The sequence below is a fragment of the Nomia melanderi genome, chromosome 14 (assembly GCF_051020985.1).
Source record: "Nomia melanderi isolate GNS246 chromosome 14, iyNomMela1, whole genome shotgun sequence".
NCBI lineage: Eukaryota > Metazoa > Arthropoda > Insecta > Hymenoptera > Halictidae > Nomia > Nomia melanderi.
In genome coordinates, this window is record NC_135012.1 from 12,712,769 (window position 1) to 12,732,729 (window position 19,961).

General features: G+C 44.4%; 1 protein-coding gene across 1 annotated transcript in view; it reads right to left on the reverse strand.

The window, feature by feature from the left end:
* The window catches only part of IRSp53 (Insulin receptor substrate 53 kDa), a 219,873-nt gene that overhangs the window by 130,813 nt on the left and 69,099 nt on the right, over positions 1–19,961 (reverse strand). Inside the window, exon 3 of the mRNA XM_076373565.1 lies at positions 372–447. Within this exon, the coding sequence (XP_076229680.1) occupies positions 372–447 (76 nt within the window). The remainder of the gene's footprint in view (positions 1–371; positions 448–19,961) is intronic.

A 19,961-nucleotide genomic window follows, 5' to 3' on the forward strand; every position in this document is an offset into this window, starting at 1 on the left:
GAAAAAGAGAAATAAACCGGCGAGAGGGAAGAAAAGGGGGAGGAAAGAGAGGCTGGTGACAGGCGAACGGCGGGGAACGCGCGAGGAAAGAATGAAATAGAAGCCGTGACACCCCTCCAGTGTGCAATTCTGACGAGCTGGCAATTCGATCCTGAAACAGGACCCAGGAGACGGCGTAAAGCTCACTCCGGGCTCGTTTGTTCTTTCTTTCTTCATTTTAACCCCCGCCCCCCGCCCTCTCGAGCCCTCTCGGAGAATCATCCTTAACGCCGGGCTATCGCTATTTGTCTCGCGAGCGAGGCCGGTCCCTCTTTTTGTCCGCCGCACGCCCCACCACGCCCTCCCTTAAAGAATCAATTTAATTCACTCACCGTGGAGGGCCTTCAAATATGCTTTGCCGGCATTGATCAGCTGCCTCGCTCCCGGATTGAACTTGTCCAGGATGTTCTGCAACAGGAAAACGACGTTGTAGTTTCGTCGAAACATCCGGCGAATTTTAATTGTAGGTTCTTTTGTTCAGTTTTTGGGTGAAGGTAGTTTTGGGTGTTTGTCGCGAATTTCTGTTGTTTAATTGTTTTGCTGGCAAATGGCGTGAGAGTTTTTGATACCGGTTTTGACGAGATTCAGCATGGGTTCGGAATGGTGGAGGGATCTGGGAGATTTAATTGTTGACACGTTCACGCTGATTTTGAACGGTGATGGAACAAAAGCTTCGTTTTTTGTTAGTTAGTGGTTTGTCGGTGGTTTTGGATATTCTGAATTTAGAGATATTTGTTGCTAGAAGGGTTTATGTAGTTCGAGAGTCACGTGTAAGACGGATTTGTGACTTATCATTGACCCGAGAAGATTTCATTGCGAGGAATTCATTGCGCGAGCTACTGTTATGCATCAGGAAGATTTATCAGCAAGTACAATTATGTTGCTGGCGAATGTAAGCGCAATTTATCACTTTAATCCAACACGAAACCCGTCTGCGTACGTTCCGCGTGCCACAGAAGTACAAGATGACTAAAGAAAAAAGGCAAATTGCGCGGAATGATAAATAATACTTCGAGGGAACATAATCCAGCTGTTCGAAGCGTGATCGGTACTATAAAAATAGTAATCCACGCAATTGAAACTGCGCCGTTTCGAATCCGAACGCATCGGGCGCGTCTTGGCGAAGGCCTTGATCAATACTCGCCCGTATTGGCAAGTGTTAACGAGTATGAGCTAATCTGATTACGTCATTAACGAATTCGTTTCCTCCACACGAGCAGCAGTCAACCTTCGATCGTGGAATGCAGTTTACGTTCTTGCGAGCCTACCGAGTGTTCGCCTATTTGCAATTGCAGTTAGCAGGCATCGTTTAACTTGCAATGCAAACGTTCGAAATCTCATACGCCAAAATCTTCCTAATTTTAGAAATTTTATAAGCACTCAACGACGTTACATTCAAGCTTAAACACTAAAACCTCAAAAATGTCAATTTTAAAACTCTAATAAGTTTAAATCAATTGCACTCTGAAATTTCTATCTTTAAATATTTAACTGTCCAAGGTTCCCAAGCTCTCAACGTTAAGAACTACAATGCAATTTTCAATTGACTGCGAATTAAAAATTATATAAATATATTTGCATTTGCAGTAATAGCTGAGAATATGAATACAAGAAATATAAATCAAAGAACCATCTTATTCCAGCGAAAATCATCCGGCAATCCTCAAGCCAGTATCATGAAATATCAGTCATCCCCTAACCGTGTCTACAAACTTCAGCCCGGACTATCAAAGCTCGGAACATCCGAACCGACCCGGAAAAGTAAACCGAAACAATGTCGCTGGGAAGTTGCGGCCAGTTGATAGCGGACAGATAGTCGGACAAACAGGATTCCCCTCGTACAACACGGCCAGGACGAATAACGAGGAGCCGTTGGGGCGCTAGAGCAGGCTACCAACATGGAACCTACACGAACGCCTGCGGCATTCCAGCTTTGAGGACGCGCCCGCAGCATCTTCCTGCGTCTATCTCTTCGTTGCTCCTTTCTCTCGCCGCAGCCTTTTAACGCTCCAACGGCTAACCGTTGCATATACGATCCCGACGGATTGGCAATTAACGGAAATTGGTTATTAACACGTTGATTACCGCGGCTGACCGTTTCGAATCGCTTGGAAATTAGTTGGATGAGAAGACTGACGCCGAAAGGATACATTTAGGAACGTACGTGCCACGTGCAATATAATGGTTAATACGGTGAGCAAATGTAAATAACATATAGCGTAAAAATAACATAGTAATCGATATCATATGAAGTACATTGTACGTACAATAATAAGATGATATTGCAATTATCTTAATGTCTATTGATTCTAGAAAACCACGTGTTCTTATAGACGAAGAGAGTTGCAGCTTCGAAATTGTATTGCAATATCCATTCGTATAATTGAATTATTACGAGTAAATCTAGGGTTAACTATTGTATTCGTATAATTAGTATAATTATACAATTAATTACCCTGAATGCCCAATTCACTTTCTCCCGTACAAACGAACAGCTTTCCATCGAGAGGTCGAAGAATGAAAAATACGCGTTGAAACGTGCATGTTGTTAATCAAGTGCACAACAACGAAACTCGCCTCATCGTGTAGACACAGTGTTAATAGCATTGCACGCCGGGAAAACTTGCGCGTTAAGGGGTTGGCTGTCTACAGCGTGTACCGAGAAATCCCCGGTATCCCAGGACTGCAGGACAATGTTTTGCAACAGGGGAGAAGGAGGATGACGTTGCGCGATTATCGGGCCAAAAACAGCGAAATTCTACGCGCGACGGCTAACAAGACCGTCGGACAATTTGCCAGGGGGTCCCGGACGATCCCCCGTGACATCCATCATCCGTTGTCGCTATGGTTCTTCCGGCAGATGGGAAAGGAACGGACCAACGCCCGGAGAATGTTAATAACGGCCCTCGGCCGTGAGTAATGATCCGTGAGCTCGAATCGCGGAGCGATGGATCCTAGGAAGAACTGACTGGTTCTCGGAGTTTCGGAGGTTCTTGGGAAGAAAGTCTGCCGCTTGAGAATGGCTGTCTATGAGTTGCCTGGATGCGCAGGATTTGAACGGGACTCTTCATGGTAAGTTTGTCGCTGGAATGCTGGATGGTAGGATGGCAGGACAATGTTTGGGACTGACTTGGACCGTTTAGATTTGGACGTTTCCGAGAGGTTTGTAGATTAATTTGAAATTAATGTTGTTTGAGAGTGGTGTAAGGTTAAAGATGAGTAGTAATGGTAAGTGATTTAGATGTAGAATGTAACTACTGTTCTCGATGTTTTATTAAAGAAGAATTTGGAAACTCTTGTCGTTAGTGTATATAGTTATTTATACTGAAATGGAGGGAACCTTCATAGATGGAGGTGAACACATCAATTGCCTAATTAATAGAAAAAAGGGAACGCGATCTCTCGCAGTTCGACTAATGAAATCATCGCGATCTAGCCTTGCAAACACGGAAATTTCATCTCGCCGACATTCGTCCGTAAAGGGTTACCTTCGCGAAACTAGAACAGCAATGAAACAATTACTCGACTCGCGCGAAATATTCAGCGAACGAGCAAAATTCCCAATCGCCGATGCCAACTACGACAATTCCAAATTCCCCGCGCAGCAAGTCCCGGCGAAACTCCGCGGAACTCGGCGACGAAGCTTAAATAATCCTCTCGGAGATAGTCAAAAACACTGAACACCGTTCGGGCTTAATTTAATTTTGCATCGAATATTACAGTTGCCGAACTTGCGCTGTAATAGGATAAGGCGCGGCGAATTCCGTAAGACGAAAATAACACGAATCGACGCTCCTCTCGCGTTAACAACTGCGACGCCGCTGCGCGCGCCCTGGCAATTCAAACTTGAAATGAGATTCGGGAGGAGTTCGAAGGAGGACACGGCCGCGTCTCTCGCGTCCGGATAATGGCGGCACCGCCGGCCGATATAACGATTCGCGCCGGGTCACGGGGCGAGATGCGTCTTTGCTTATCGCCATTACGTAATTTGCCGCGGGAGGTCACCGGTCAAAGAGCTAACCGGAGCCAGCCGAGGTTCCCACGGTGAGCCGATCCCGACTTGAATTCGAAATTCCAGTTCCGCCGGTGATCATGCCCGGAACACACATAATGTCCGCATCTCTCTGCAGAGCTGGCTGAATTATGTCCGCTGCACTGCCGCCGTTAACCCCCGACGAGGACTCTCTTTCCTAGCATCGCGCGGAACGCGAGCTGACCGACAGAGGAACGACGCGGGTTCGTTCGGGATCAAAGCATCGTGGAGGTTGTTATTAATTGGAGCGGATTTTTTTTATGAAAGGTAGATTTTGAGAGCGTGCGAATTGTCATTTTTTCGGAACCTTTGGGAAGTTGACAAGGATTCTTTAGATGTAACGAAGGTGTAATGTATTTTTGATATTTCGTAGCTAAAGGGATTCAGTGTTCAATTTTCAAGGAGTTCTAGAATGTAATTAATTTCGTCTAACGCTAGATTCACCCGTCTGACGGATAATTCTTCAAACATTTAGCACAGTCGATGTTGATCTGTGCGATGAAACTGTAGAATAAACGTCCGTAAATCTATCGTTAAAATTCTCATCGCTCGACACATACGATTCCACAGTTACAAGAAAAGCACAACTAAAAAATATACCGTAATACTCAAGAGGAAGAGAGATCGTAAAGGTTGTTCGATCGATCGAGAACATTAAGATCGTTCCAGGGTTCTTACTCGAGTTACGTCACTAATTTTTTGGACGAACCTCAGACACAATTACTGCCTCGCGAACAGTTCGAATCCCGTTTTTACGAACAAGAAGAAGGCGATCCTCACGATCGAACGGTTACACGTAACCAGCGGCGTAACGAAGGGAGGCGCGGTGCGATGAACTGCAAACAGTTCCAGTGAATTGCCACGCGAGCCGGCGAATTTAGCCGCGATCCTTTCATGAGAACCGGTTCCCCCGGAAACCGCATCATCCTTGACCTCAACGGGCCCCGAAAAGATGTCTCGGCGTATCGTGGCTCCGGCGTTATTAACGGAACGTCGCTGCCAGGCCGTCTCATTCGGCGATACTAATTTATAGCTCGATTTTTTCGGGACGAGCCACGGCCACGGCGGAAACATTATGCCCGAATGTTTACGACGGCTTAGATATCGGGGAAACAGCATTCTTGCTTACCAATTTATTAGGATTTAAACAGCGCCGCCTGCCGAGATAAAGCTGTGCCCGCCGTTTCGAGGACGTCCCGGCGATACACGCGACGATCAAAATGTTTTCGATTCGTACGCTCTCGGGGAAGACTCTTTCGAATAAATTTCGGGCAGCTCGAGGACACGCGAATGTCGTCTCACGGGAAAAAACTTGATTGCCGAGGTTTCTACGAAATGATCGATCACGATTGTTTCGAAATCTGTTGTTCACTTTCCTGCATTTTATTTAGAATTCTGGAAAGCTTTTAACTCTTTTCGCGTTGATGTTTCTGTTTATTACATTGTATCTATATCTTCCACTCCTTTCTGACTGAAATATGTAGAATATATAGTTTGAAGTTATTAGAAACGTTGACTTCTGTTGGCAATGGGAGATATTGTGAGAAGTGGTTGGACTATCGTTACGCTTTTAATTATTCCCTTAATTTGCACGCACGTATTTCACCATTGTTTCAAGAACTGTTCTCTTCCGGTTTTTATGCAGATTTATATCTCATAATTTTTCTATATTTCTACTTCACGTTATTCATAGACGAGCGTCGTTCCGCGGGGAACAGGGGCGGACTTACTTTTACGCCGCGTTACGTTACAACCATGTAATAAACGGAGCGTAGAAGTAATGGAGTAATATCTCACGCAGCTATTCGGACTGCCGAGTTATTTTTTAGCAGCGCTGGTATTAGACGAAATTTTGTATTACCGGGGAGGGAACATATTGCGCGCGCGTTTGCGCGGCGTATGGAAAAATGCGGCTCGTATTTCAGCTGGCCGGTGTACAGGATAATTCAAAATGCGCGTCGTAAAATTTCACGGATTAATTCTGAATGGGAAATTCAAATGAATCCGGGCTTCGAAATGGTTTTCCCGTTGGAACGTTGCTCTAATTTGAGCTTATGGTTTCACAATAACGGCTGCGCGCGTTAATCGACGTGCCCTGCCATTTTATTTACAGTTTATCACGGTCGCACACCAACGCAATCGAATAAACTCTCGCATGAACACCGAATAATATTTTTCATTCGTTTTGAAAGAACGTTTGGGTTAAAAAAGATTTAGTTCCTCTGTTTACGATTATTTCATTGTAAACGACGCATGGATCGTTCAATTCCAAGGATTACGATTACTTATTCCTCGATGGTCGTTACATTCGATACGTGTAATTAACGAAGAAGTTCCGGATCAACGAGATTACATCAAGTGTAACCAGTTCCTAAGCCTTTTGTTGCGAAACAAAAATTTATAGATATAAACTAACGGATACGTCGATAAGGATTCAGAGATTAGAGAACAGATATTTTATTATTCATTCATTAGAAAAAGTGGAAAATTTTACACTTTACGTCTACGTTGACTCGGAAGCATCACAATTAATAAAAACGTAATATTCAATTCAGTGACATTCATATTCCTCAAATCCTATTCCAATCGCGAGTCTAAGATATTCCAAGGCAACGGGTCAAACGGACAGAAACCAGTTTCTAGTTCGTCCAGCTTAAAAACTGTTGCACTTACAAGTAGGTCAATGAAAGTTACACATAAACGATGCCGAAAGATTCACACGAATTCACTTTACATTTGAAATCACTACAGAAGCCGGCAATACGAACGATATGAACGCTGTTCGACGACAATACGGAACAATAATAACCTAATACGATTACCGAGATAATTAACAATCAATATCCAGCAAGAGTATTCAGGCACACAGTATTCAGAGTGAATAATACTCATTACAAGTCAATCACGTTCTTTCTCCCTTTTGAAACGTGTCGTTTACCATGGAATATCGCGCTCCTCGAAGGACAGATACGCGTACAGATACACGTGCACAGTCAGCAACAAACCGTCCCGGTATCAATGTAACATCGATCACCGGCAGAATTACCTGTCAAGCTTCCCGTTGCCGAATAAAAGATGGATCGTTATGAAATCAAATGGAACAGAACCGACTAGTGTACTTCGATCCGCGGCAATACCGTTACGGCCGCCGAGCGTTGTACACAGCGCGGCCACAATGGCGGCCATTGGAAACGTTTTGTCCGCGGCAAAAGTGCCTTTCCTGCTCTTTCTTTTTTCTCTCTCCTTTTTTTCGACGCCGCGTTCTACGGTAAATAGATCACGTGGACAGTGATCGAGAGACAAAAGTCAGTTTTAGGAAAGTCTGGTTCCTACTCGCGACGCGTTCGCTTGTTCGAGGCGGAGAATATCTGGGAGAGGTGCAAGTTAGCGAATGGAGAGGCAAATGAACGAAGTTCATTAATCCTTGGCACTCCAGATGTTTTTGTAATCTATCAGCAACTGCAATTTTTATAGTACTAGCGAAAATGAGAAGTGCTATAACATTTCTTAGATCTTTTATTTTCCTTACTGCAAAATTTGGATGTGTGGGAAATCTAATAATTGTAGGGTAGTTTCTTTAAGATTCATTAAAATATCTAGTGAAGATTTATCTTTATTTTCAAGGAAGTTATGGTATGTTTAATGAATGGCAAATGAAACAGAATTCTTTATGGCTTCTTGAAGTGTTCATTAGAATATTCAGGTGAACCTAATCATTTTCAGTCATTTGGGATATTCAATACTTCCAAGATATCGATCATTGCGAAATAAGAGAATTCAAACGATTCATTTTGACAGGGACGTTGGTATTAAATATTTCGATTGCCTGACGCAGAACTGTGCGTGTCCTCTGGACGATCGTGAATATTTTAAGATGAAATCGCTAGAAGTGTCTCTGCTCGAAAGAGGTCCGTGGTATTCGGTTTTTATAGTTGCTTCGACGTGTTAACAACCGGCTCCGTTGTCTAATAATTAGAAATCGTTGACCGATCGTTTGCATCTCATTACTACGAAGAAAGTGACATTGAGCTTTATTAGTGTTAAACGCGTGTACGTCCGAATAATTGATTAAGTAAGGATACCTGTAAAATATCGTGGAATTGTTTTGTAATACGCGGATGACATAACGCGATATAAAATATGTAAATATAGTGAGCGAATGGCGAAGACATGTAAACGCGAGGCAGGTAGGAAGCTTTTTAGAACAATTTGCAATTCAAATGTCTATTATTGTATTACATTACTTTCCTGCGTGACTTTTATATCGTAATTTGAATTTTTCTTTCGTTGCATCGTCAACAATGTAGACCGAATGTAGTCTAAATATTTTAAAAGTAACGCAACAACGCGATAGTAAGAGTTCCGTTAATAACGGAGCATTTAACGAAGGCGCATAACGAACTTAAACACGACGCAGCCCTCGGTAAAATGAAATTTGACGCCGCCCAAAGTGTTAAGTATCAAATAATTAGTATGACGTCAATTAATCCAAGAAGTTTACCCCGTTCCGTAAACTTCCTCCGCCTGTTCGACAATAATTGGATTCCATAACTATAAAGCACACCTACTTTACGTACTCTTTTTTACGAGAAACACTGTGGCGAGGCGAATCGTCTGGGTTACGAGATGAGACGTTCACTTTGATGCTCTAACTTTCGCATACAGCTAATATAATCTGAAATAAGCGAGCCTTAAATCCAAGCCTCGTAACGGCGGCTGTCTGAATCGAGCGGACTTCAATGTTTGTCTGAGAATCGTGTTAAAAGAACATTTGTTCCTAGAGTTTCATAACTTTTAACGTAGCTCGTCCTGGAATTAATTAAACGAAGACTTCAATGCATAGCTAATTCCAAACTTCTACAATACGAAGATCCATTGCGAAGAGACATGAATATTAATTAACTATCGGAACAACTGAAACCATATTTATGTAATTTTAACAATAAAAACGTACAATTTGCCCTCGATAATTCATACTTGACTTCATTTGCAAGAGTCGCCAAGTTACGTCGCTTAGCAGCGGATATCTCACGCAAAAAATATCAAGTTCAACGAAACACGAGTCGCTTTGCAAGGAGCGCAACACGTATCTAATAAACGACGGCATAGTCACTCTATAGATCGCCGAGTTCAAAGGAAACCGAGCCGCAAGAACTTCAGCAACCGCTAATTAGCGACGAATCCTCGTTATCGCGAGGATCCGCGGCCGTAGAGCTGCACCGCGGCGAACGCAGGCGGGCCGTCGCTAAAAAATTCCGCAAGGATTCCGGAAAGGGCGCAGAAACAGGGTCACTGCCGGGCGCAACAAGGTTAAATTTAACCCAGCGCCGATTCCGTTATAGTCCACATAACTGAGCGTGCCTGCCTAACCGGCGCTCGGCAAGAAAATGGAAGCAACAAGAGTCGCGCGTGGAAGGTTTCTCTTATTGGCAACCAGTTGGTCTCCGTCCGGAATAAAAACCGGACGGAGAGGGAAAGAGAAAAATCGAAAAGACGAGAGAGAAAAGGAAAGAAAATTACGAAAGCGGACGGTGAAAAGAGAAAGAGAAAAAAATGAGAGGTAACACGAGAGAGAGAGAAGAAAATCCAAAAAGAGATTGTAGCGGTGAGAAGAGGACAGACATTGATCGAGAGGAAAGGAGAACGATCGGGAAAGATAAAAATTAAATAGAGACGGAGAGAGGAAAATCGAAAAGGTGATTGATGAGAATGAAAGAGAGGAGGAAAGAGAGGAATTTGAAAGGAGGCGATGGGAAGAGAAAGAGGGAATGCACGAAAAAGAGAGAAAAACTGAAAGGTGGCGAAAGAATGAGAGAAAGGAAGAGAGGGAGACCGGCTAGAAGGCGGAGATGAAGAAGAAGCCAATGAATGTCGACTAACGGTACGCGATGCATGAATTTCATGTGCACCGGTCGCATTGGTGTTGGCGTGCACGCACTCCGCCTCTTGTAAATGCCATTCGACACGTGCAAACGCACGCCCAAGGCCCGGGCTAACGACACCTGGATATTTCGGGGTGCTGCCTCGAGAGCTTGGTTACCGGAGAAATTGATCTACTTGTGTAACGTATGTGCGCCTTCGGCCGAATGCGCCGGCTGCGTAACTGTAACTGTACCTGGTTGTCACGTCGGGTTTGTCAATCTCGGGCGTCTTCATCGTTTTAAGGAATCGTGGAATGCCGTTTCGGGAATTGCATCGTTGACAAGGAAATTTCGAGGTAGTAGTTTGTTGTCGGTTGATTTGATCTTTCATGTGGGTTGTCACGATGTGTTCTGCTGATTGGGAAGACTTCTGATGATATTATCGAATTCAAATGCGATTAAAGTTGAAGCTTCGAACAGTGTGATATAGGTTTTCTAAGCTGAACTCGGTCAAACGAAAGCTGATTTAACTTGAACATTAGACTGATTCGCAACTATACAAAACCATTACACAAAATCAATCTAACACCACCATACAACACTAAACTTACGGAACCCGTCAACTTAACGTATACTGGACATTTCAAACACTATATAGTAACAGATCAAGTCTCTTGATTCACGCAATTACGCGAACACCTATTATAATATTCTAATCTCTACAATTTTCGCGATCTACATGCAGTTTTCTAGAACCATCAGAACGAAGTGCACAATAAACGCCCCTAAATCTAGCGTTAACAACGATGATCACCTAACGGCACCTCCAGAAACTCGTCTCGAAACACAGAGCCCGGAGAAAGTTCCTCCAGCCACAGAATTGAACCGGCGATCCCGTCGATCACGGCAGGAGTTAATCCACGAAAAGTCCCTTTAACAGCTCGTAACTCATTCCGGTTTATTGAGAAACGCGCGGGCCACAAAGGCGGGGGTCTGCTCGGCCGCCATCTATCATCGCCATTGCAACGCATCCCGGGCGAGCCGGGGTAGGTCGCGGACGGTCGAAAAATTACGTTCGTTACGAGCGCCGCGCGCTGACAGATCATACGTTCCGAAGCGCGAACATTACTTACCGCCGGGAATCTGAAATTCAGATCGGCCGATCCCGTTCCCAGATAGTCAGGATGAATTCACGGATAGACAAACAGAGGAATCGAGGAGAGCGGCCCTCGCGGCGAGCGCGGCGCGAGGAGAAAGACCGATGCCGCGAGCTCGGTCGGCCACGTTTTAACGATATTTCGTTCCCCTTTGACGCCGCGAAGTCACGGGAAAGAGAAAGACGGGCGCTCCCTCTCTCCGTCGTTTTTTTTCGGGACGCCGAGCTCGGCCGGGATTGGATTTTTACGAAATATCGCGCGCTTCGGCATTGTTGCCCGGTCTCGATTTTCAACGTCGCGCTCGGCGGTACCGCGTTTCCGTGAATGATGCAGCGAAATCGATATTTTTGAATATTATCGGGCTGACGGATTAAAAGTTGTTTTCCAACTGGATAGTTCGCGTGCTTTCCGTTGAATAATTGAAGAAGCTTTTGAGAGGCGGCGATGGGTAAAAATGTTGTGGTCTGTACGGTGTTTTTTTTAAAGATTTCGTTTCGATTTTGGTATCGAGGCTTGTGTTTTGGTTCGTCTTGTCGCGAGGGTAAACGGTGGGTTTCTGTTTAGGTGGTTATTAGAGCGAACGATTAATGTGACGGAATGTTATTTACTTTCGATTGATTTATAGCTTTCGCTGTTCTATAAATGTAAGCTAATTTCCGATGGGTTGATTGTATGTCTATAAGCTGCTGCACGGGTGTCTCGCGTTATATAAAACCAATTACTCTGGACCGCGTTTCTTAACTGGTGATTAACTGAACGAGGGCTGTCGAACGATCCGATTTTTCAGTAACTAGCGCGACGCGTAATGTCAAATAAAAGCATCGTAATGCGTGCACCGGCTACGTGGGCAGCCTACAAACTTAACGTATCGACAGGAGTCGCCTACAAGTTTCTGCGACAGACTAAAGTGGACATTCTGTATTGATTTTATCTGTGGCGCGAGTTTAGAAGTTAAAAGTTTGCGCTATCGAGACGTCGAATTTTGGATGACAGAATACTCGAACGTTCGAGAGTACTCGATGATTAGATATTCAAACATTTAATAATTAGACACATGAGCATTTATAAATACATGACCGCTAGACGTTCAAATGTTTGACGACTAAGTATTCAAATATCTAGTGATAGGGTTATCAAATATTTGACAACTCTTTAAGAAACGCCCAAGTACCCGAGCAAAGAATCTCGCTAACTCTTTCAACGAATGAAGAACCTCTTAACGTCTCAAAGGATCATGAAACGCTGCTGATTAATCTCGAGAAATATACAGAAGTCATTTCACAAGAGAATACTGTAAAAATGTTCAACATCATTCTGAACTTATAAATAAGAGATCCCTATAAAAGAATGGAGTCCTCCAGAAATCTTCCTAAATCCATAACAATTCTACCAAAACTTCTACCAAATAAATCCCCAAATATCATCAACAGTCGAATGTCGTCTTACATACCGTCCGTTGCAGCGAACCTGGCACTCGTGACGTTAAAGGGGCGGATACAGTGCTCCGAGTGCTCCAATAGCAAATCTGGAAACGGCTTCCCCCACTCTTTGTCGCGTGGCGCGTCAGCCAATCATTGAAAATTCGCGTGGACAAGGCGTGCGCCCCAGAATCCGACCACTCGGATGAAAGTGCCAGGTTCGCTGCAACGAACCGCACACGAGTAGAAGCGGTAGCTTGGTTCACGCCATAAAGATCGCGGAAACGATGCCGCGTGTCTGCTTTGCTTAGATGGCTGCCGGGTTGCCGCGGCGAGCGTAACTCACGAATCTTTCTGCCCCGTTTGCGAGCACCGACTGATCGGATCCGCTCGCGCGAGCCCGGCTTTACGAGGAGGAATGAATTTCTGCGCTGCTCTGGCAGAAATTTATCCGACACCGAGGCAAATCGACCGACGTCGAACAAGACTTTACAGATTTCTACCGCTGGCCCGGCTGATTTAGAACGCAATTGAAACGAATCCGTGCGAGGTGTAATCCGCGCGGCCGGCTTTCATTCTTTCGGCCGGCGCGCCGCGGATCGGATCGGATCGGATCGGTTTTTAAGCGATTTCCCATCGTTCTGTTTCGACTTACGCGGAACCGATCCTGTCTCGCGTATCACGCGGAGGTAAACATTGGATTTCTTTCCGTCGAACATTGGAATTCCGACGTTTCATCCGTTGTGTCTAGTAGATGCTTGTTTCGTTTGACTGATACATTCGCTCGAATAGTAGTTTGTAATTATTGATTGATCGAGATAGCGAAGTATTAGGTATCGCAGTTGAATTTTTAGATGAACCTTGATATTAGATTTTAAGTTTTTTGAAGAGGACAACGATGTGTTCTGTTCTAAGAATTGTGCAGATTTTTAGATTGCTTAGAATTCACTCGCGTTGATGCGTAGAATAAAATCAAGTGAATCTACGAGGATAACATGGTATATAATGCGAAGAACACTGCGCACAAGGAAAGCGAAACGATTAAAAGCGCGGAGAACCAATGTAGCGGAATGAATGTCGCAAGGAAAACGAAAGACAATAAAAAATGGGTAACAAGAGTGGACGAGCGGCGCTGAAAAGGGAGATCGATCGATAGAATCGAGGGCCGTGTGAAAGTGCACAGATTTAATATTCCAATTAGGTGACCGGACGCGGAGGATTCGCCGAATGCGACGGCGTTTAATAAAATTATCCCGTTTAAGAGGAGTCCGCCTAATTTTACGGTTCGTTAAATCGAAATTATTCCGTTTTTCGCGCGGCGGATCGAAGCGATGAAACCCAACGACGCTGAAAGGCACCGATGACTCCACGAAACCGGATCCCATTCCACGGGCTTTCTTTCGCCGTCAATTTCTCGCCGAGCACAGAAGTTTCACGTGACAATGATCCTGCCGGCGTGAAACGCGCGAAAGCTTTCAACGGACGGGGAAAACCGAAAAACCTGGGAAAGCAAACATCACGCGTCCTTCCTTTACAACTGGGGACATAAAGCGTCCTGCGCGATGAAATATATACTCCGTATCCAGACGTATAAATGTCAAGATGAGTCGCGCCGTATTATGTGTCGAACCTGGGAACATCGTATCCGAAGAATCCGCCAGTGATTTTTATTGAACCTTGCCCGATCTTCGCTATTTTCGATGTTGTCCTGTTCCAGCAGAGGAGAACAAAAGGATTATTATGTTCATATTATTGTTTACACTGCGATCGTCTATATTACGGCTGCTTTACAACAGTTTCTATCAACTGACGAATGGAATAAATCTTCAAAAAATTCATATCACCGATCATTACACGGTTTCAATGATATAGAATCATAATCAAATAATCTCAGCTATAAAATATTCGATCGAAGCATCTGTCGCGAATAAATGTCAACGTAACCAAACTTCAATTTAACTTCCTGTCGGAGATACAGCAAATAACCCAACGAAACCGTTAAAATTCTCTGTAATGTTCCCCATCAACTCGTTTACATTTTCCCTGTCGCCGTGCACGCGCGAACAAAGTAACGATTCAATTTCGTTGAAGTTTTCTTAGTGTATCGGCTGACAACACTATATTAAATTCCCGTCCAATTTTGACAATGTACACAGTGCTCGCGTGTAAAGAGACCAGCGAGGACAAACTCCATTACTCGGCAGCGGGAGGGGCGGAAGGGACGTCGGTCGGTGGTGCTCGCGAGAATTTCCCGGTTAGAGTTTCGCAGTTCGAAAAATGCGAGTTACAGGCCGCGGACGTGGGCGATACGTTTTTTCAGCGGCGGGACGCGATCGCGGTTAAGGTGCGTTTACACTGTCTATCTAGCCGCGTGAAGCTTCCAGCGAGAATTCTTACGGTGAAATATGTAACACAATCTCAGGACTCTTAGATTTTCTGCCAAATTTCATTGCTGCAATTTTTCTTTCAATCTCTTGGCTACTGTTGGATACAGACCTTGGTAAAATCTAAATTGCTGCAGAAAAGCTCGCTTAGATCAGACGTAAATGAATTTTAATTAGTGCCATGTCAATGCAAAAATATTAACAGTTCATCGAACTCGGAGACAAATGAAAGTAGCTAATAACTCTACACAATATTATGAACACCTCCAGATTTCAAACAATTGAACAACTCCTCCGATGCACTGTCTACAGAGTAAACGCTGTTTCCTGTTCGCTGATCCGCCCACGGTTCACAAAACCGTTCACGGACAGCTCCGCGAATCCAGCGTTACGCGTCTGAACGGATAGTAGAAACGCACCCTTACTCGTCGCGGCGGAAAACAAATTCCGGCGCCGCAGCAAATTGCCGTGGCTCGGACGAAAAAGCCTTAAGCGGCTAATTATCCTCTTCAATTTCGCGGACCCGGCGGCCCGCGTGAAACACGGCCTCGCGCTGCTCCCGTGAAATTTCTCGTCGCCGGGTTCGACCTCTCCGCGCGCTTCTCGTTCTGGTTAACTCAAATCGACGATTAAATTAAATAATGACGGACACGGGGCGACGCGATGCTCTAAACGAACCGAGAGTGGACGCCGCCACGGGGATTTCGGGTAACCTTGCCCCTGCTGATTTTATTTGGAATATATTGTCGGAATTCGATTAAGGAGCACTGTGACTTTAATGGATTATTTTCGCTGTGGTTTTCGCTGCCTTGGCGGTGGAGCGAAGGTAACTCGATTGGGACAGTTTGCGCAGAATTCGGAAGTTACTTCTGGTTTTCCTGGTGTTGGAGGAAATATTACTTTACTTTCGATCGCCCTGTGTAAGTAGGAATTATCCTGAACGATTCATTTACAAAATTTCAAACTTCACTCTAGAGATTCTAAGTCAGCATAATCCTTCACCTAAGACTCCAACTCTAAATACTCTAATCAAACTACCTCCCACGAAACTCATTCCCATCGAGCACTCGAAACCCGTAAAATTCGGACGTACAGAAACTTAAAGCCTAGAACTGTGACGAGTTCCGCAAGACGACTGACAAACAAGTCCAAGCCCCGATAAAAACGTGCAGCGCGATCCCGGCTCGCACTTCCACGGAATCCCATGAATACGTAAAACGCGCGGCGTACAAATCTATTGTCGGACAGTCATCGATCAGCTTTCTATTCCCGCCTCGTCATCCGGGACGGACGCGGAACGGCCGCTAACCCGAATCGTGATCGCTTGATCCGCGGAATCCACCGTTAGGATACACCGTATCCCACTTAACGATCCCGCTGAATTTCGCATTGAAACGTCCGTGGCGGGCAGGTTGATAAGGCGCTCGCCGGCTGATGTTTCGCGGCCCCGGGACACGGCGCGAGATAAGGGAAAAAACGGTTCCTGAAATATGACACCGAGTGGAAGCTGAAAGAGCCGCGGATAAGATAAGACGACACTATATAAAGCGGCGCGGCGGGTGGGGGGAGGGGGGCAGAGAGTAAGGAAGGCGAGAGAACCGGTAAAGAGGCGAAGAGAGAAATGTGGGTCTCTTGGGCACGACCTCCTGACCCTAGCCGGCTGGTAGGGAGGCGATTGTCATGCGCACCTTCCACGCGAAATAAATCTTGGAAAGTTCTCCGGTCTATAATTTACTACCCTGCGGCTGTCGCCGGCGCCCACCGTCGTTTCGAAACCCACCGACTTTCCTGGGGCAAATTATACCGTGTCCTTCTTCGATCGAATAATACGTATGATTATCCTGCGTCCTGATAATTAGGAAGTACAGAACAAACGAAACGGGCATTTTTCCGCGTGTCGTTTTTCGTGGCCATTACGCGGGAAGCAATGCGGACCAGTTGATCACGAGTTGGATACTTCTTTGAACGAGATAAATGTCTGTTGAGAATTGTGCTGTTGATTCGATGGAAGATTCGATGTTTTCTTATATTTTTCCTTGAGGAGAAATCCGTGGACTATTCTGTGGTCTTTAGTGTAACTTTCTCTTGCAGACTTTAATTGATGGTTACTGAGAAGTGACGGATATTAATGCACGAAGAAGTGGAGCTGTTTCGTCGAATCGGTAACACTTGTACAGTCATTGGAATCTTAAGTATATTACAAATATATCGTTTCAGCAGTTTGTCACGATATTCTTTGTAGTTTTAGTGTTTCCGTTAGATAATTAGAATTTGAATAACTCGTTTTGATAATCATTCCTATTTCGTTGCCTGAAACTTTTCTTTCGAGCAAGCTCGCAGTCTCGCAGGAGCAGTTCCAGAATGAAGCGACAAGCACCGTAAGTAATATCATCAGTGTAACATCCCCCAGGTCCCCGTTACAGCAAACCGCCGCCATTTGCAATTACTCGCTCCGTAGGTGGTATCCACGAGATCTTCTCTCCACTCTATCTTCCGCGGGACCCAATTCCTCTGCTCCGGATACGTGTAAGAATCTAATTAATCGTTTCCGTGATCGCGTCGCTTCGCTGTTGTTCCCGAGGACCATCGGGATCCGCGTCGAACCGTTCGTAATTTCGGAAGACTTCCTGAAATTCCGCATTACACGACAATTTCCCAGCGGAAATAGGATTAACCATTCGCCTATCCTAGTTCTTTCACGCTACAAACTCTACTTGAAGAATTAGAAATTCCTATTAAGCTAAACAACAGTAACTTATTTGTAATGAATTCATTTTTAAGAAAGTTTATCAGCTCTCTTAAGAAATTATATGTTAAAACATACGATAAACATATTACTAAATTATTTACAGTTTAGACCACGATCTACTTTCTCTAAAACAGAAAATGTTCATCAAACATTAAGAAATAAATTACTAATTGTCAATTGTTCCAAACAGAAGACAATAGAATATCCTACGTATCAGTACATGTAAATTAACTACACAAAATATCAGAAGAAATATCAGATCATCCTCAGCTTACGTCAACGCTCACTTCGAAATCCACGATGGACGACAAAAGCAATTTTGTGTTGTTAATTAGTTAATTCTTGGTTTGAGAAGACTTCATACTTTCAGAATAAAATCGTATCAAACCTGCATTCACGAGAATCGGATGTTTGCAGACGGCATTCGCGTCAACACGTTAAGTCGACAAAAATCCGAGTGTCAAGGGGCTAAAGGGTTAAACGGTGAATCGAAACAAGATCCGAGAGGAAAGATAAAACAACAGCACCGACGAGGAGGGCGTGTTGTTCGCGGATTGACGATCTAGCCCCGACGCTAATCCGCGTTTTATGACGGCGCCACTTTTAACTGCCGACCGAATGTGCGGCGTCATTCATCGCGTAATCCTCGCCCCGGATAGCAATTAACGGTAATTATACTTTATTCCACGGCCCGTGCCGGCCCCGCCCGTTCCGCGGATTATTTCGTCGCGGGGAGTTTCGTTTGGCAGTTCACCACCCTTGACGAGCCGGACAGTTCGGATAACTTCACGTATCGATCACGCGGCGACCACTCGGATTAATTAGCGCCGCGAATTCGTTCAAACTGCTGTCTTCGCTGATTCGCCTGCTGGTTAGCTATGAAGAAGCTTTAACCTCGACTGTACGTGACAGATCAAAATATAAAGGTACCGATCAATTGGAGGAAATGTTTCTTTAGAAGATATATTCGTGATTAATGCTTGGAGAGTTTCAGATTTTAGAGGACTTTCGTGAGGAATTTCAAAATAAATTCAATGTACAAGTGTATTAATAGGAAGCTCTTTGAATCTCAAGAAATCTACTTAATTTTTATAATGAATTATGAATAGCTGTCTTCTTGCTCGGTAGTTCTAGTGTTAGACTAAAAAGTTTCCTATAGTGATTTATAGTAATTTGCAAATTAAATGTCTTACATTATCGTCTGTTATATTTTCCAAATAGAAACTCTAGATATTAACTACATATTCAGGAAGTTTCTTCTAGCTATTTCCTTGTTACAAATATCTCAACTAATTTTAGTAAGAAAATCAAAGTTGCTATTCCTTATGAAGGTAAGATACTTTTCCTGGAGACAGTTCCGGAGGACAAAGTATGTTCGAAATTATGCTCGCGCAATTTCACCCGGTCGTTCGCCGCTAATGACGTTGAAGCCCCCGCTCCACGGAAGGAATTGCAAATCGGATGCATTTCAATATCCGCTCGCCGGGAATGATTCCTCGGATGTCCCATAAATTCCAGCTCGAAACTTCGGATCAGTTTACAAGCTACCGTTTAGCCCGTTTCGCTGGCAGTTCCGGCACTTTGGTTTAAGTATTAAACGGAGTTTAACAGACAGCTTAGCCAATCAACTCCAAGGACCCCACTGGTTAAACTTCGTTTAACGCCAAGGACTTCACCGGAGACCAACCTACGTTCAACGCTCGAACTAAGCTCGCAGAGACTTAGTTCCCCGACGGTAACGTACACAATCGGGCGACGGTCGTGTTTAGATCTTGAAACATCTGCCTCTGGTTCGCCGGGGGAGGAATTCCCCGCCACTCCCTCGAAATTAGTTGTTACGCTCAGCCTTCAACGTTAATCGTGATTGCATGGAATTCCTGTCGTCGGATGAAAAACGAGAAATTTCGTAGACACGTTCGCATGATTCATAGATTATCTATATAAACGATGAAAACTGATTAACATCTAACCAAGGAAATCACTGAAGCAATCCTACTTTCATCTACTCAATTTAAATTGAAGATCCTATATCTCATTCTCGATATTTCGAAAAACATCTTCACCCATCAAGTGAATCCCTATTTTCCAATGCAAGAAGTCAACAAAGAAATCTCATCAAATATTCAAACCATTACTCTTATCCATCTCGTAATTCTCGAAAATACCCGCAGGTCACAAAAGACCCGGCCGTAGGCGGTCACAGGGAAACTCTACGGATAATTTTCGATTTCCTCCGAGACACGTGCACCGTGAGACGTCGTGCAATTAACGATCCCGATACGTGTAATTTGTCGCGTGGTTCGCGTTTCGAGTCCGCCCG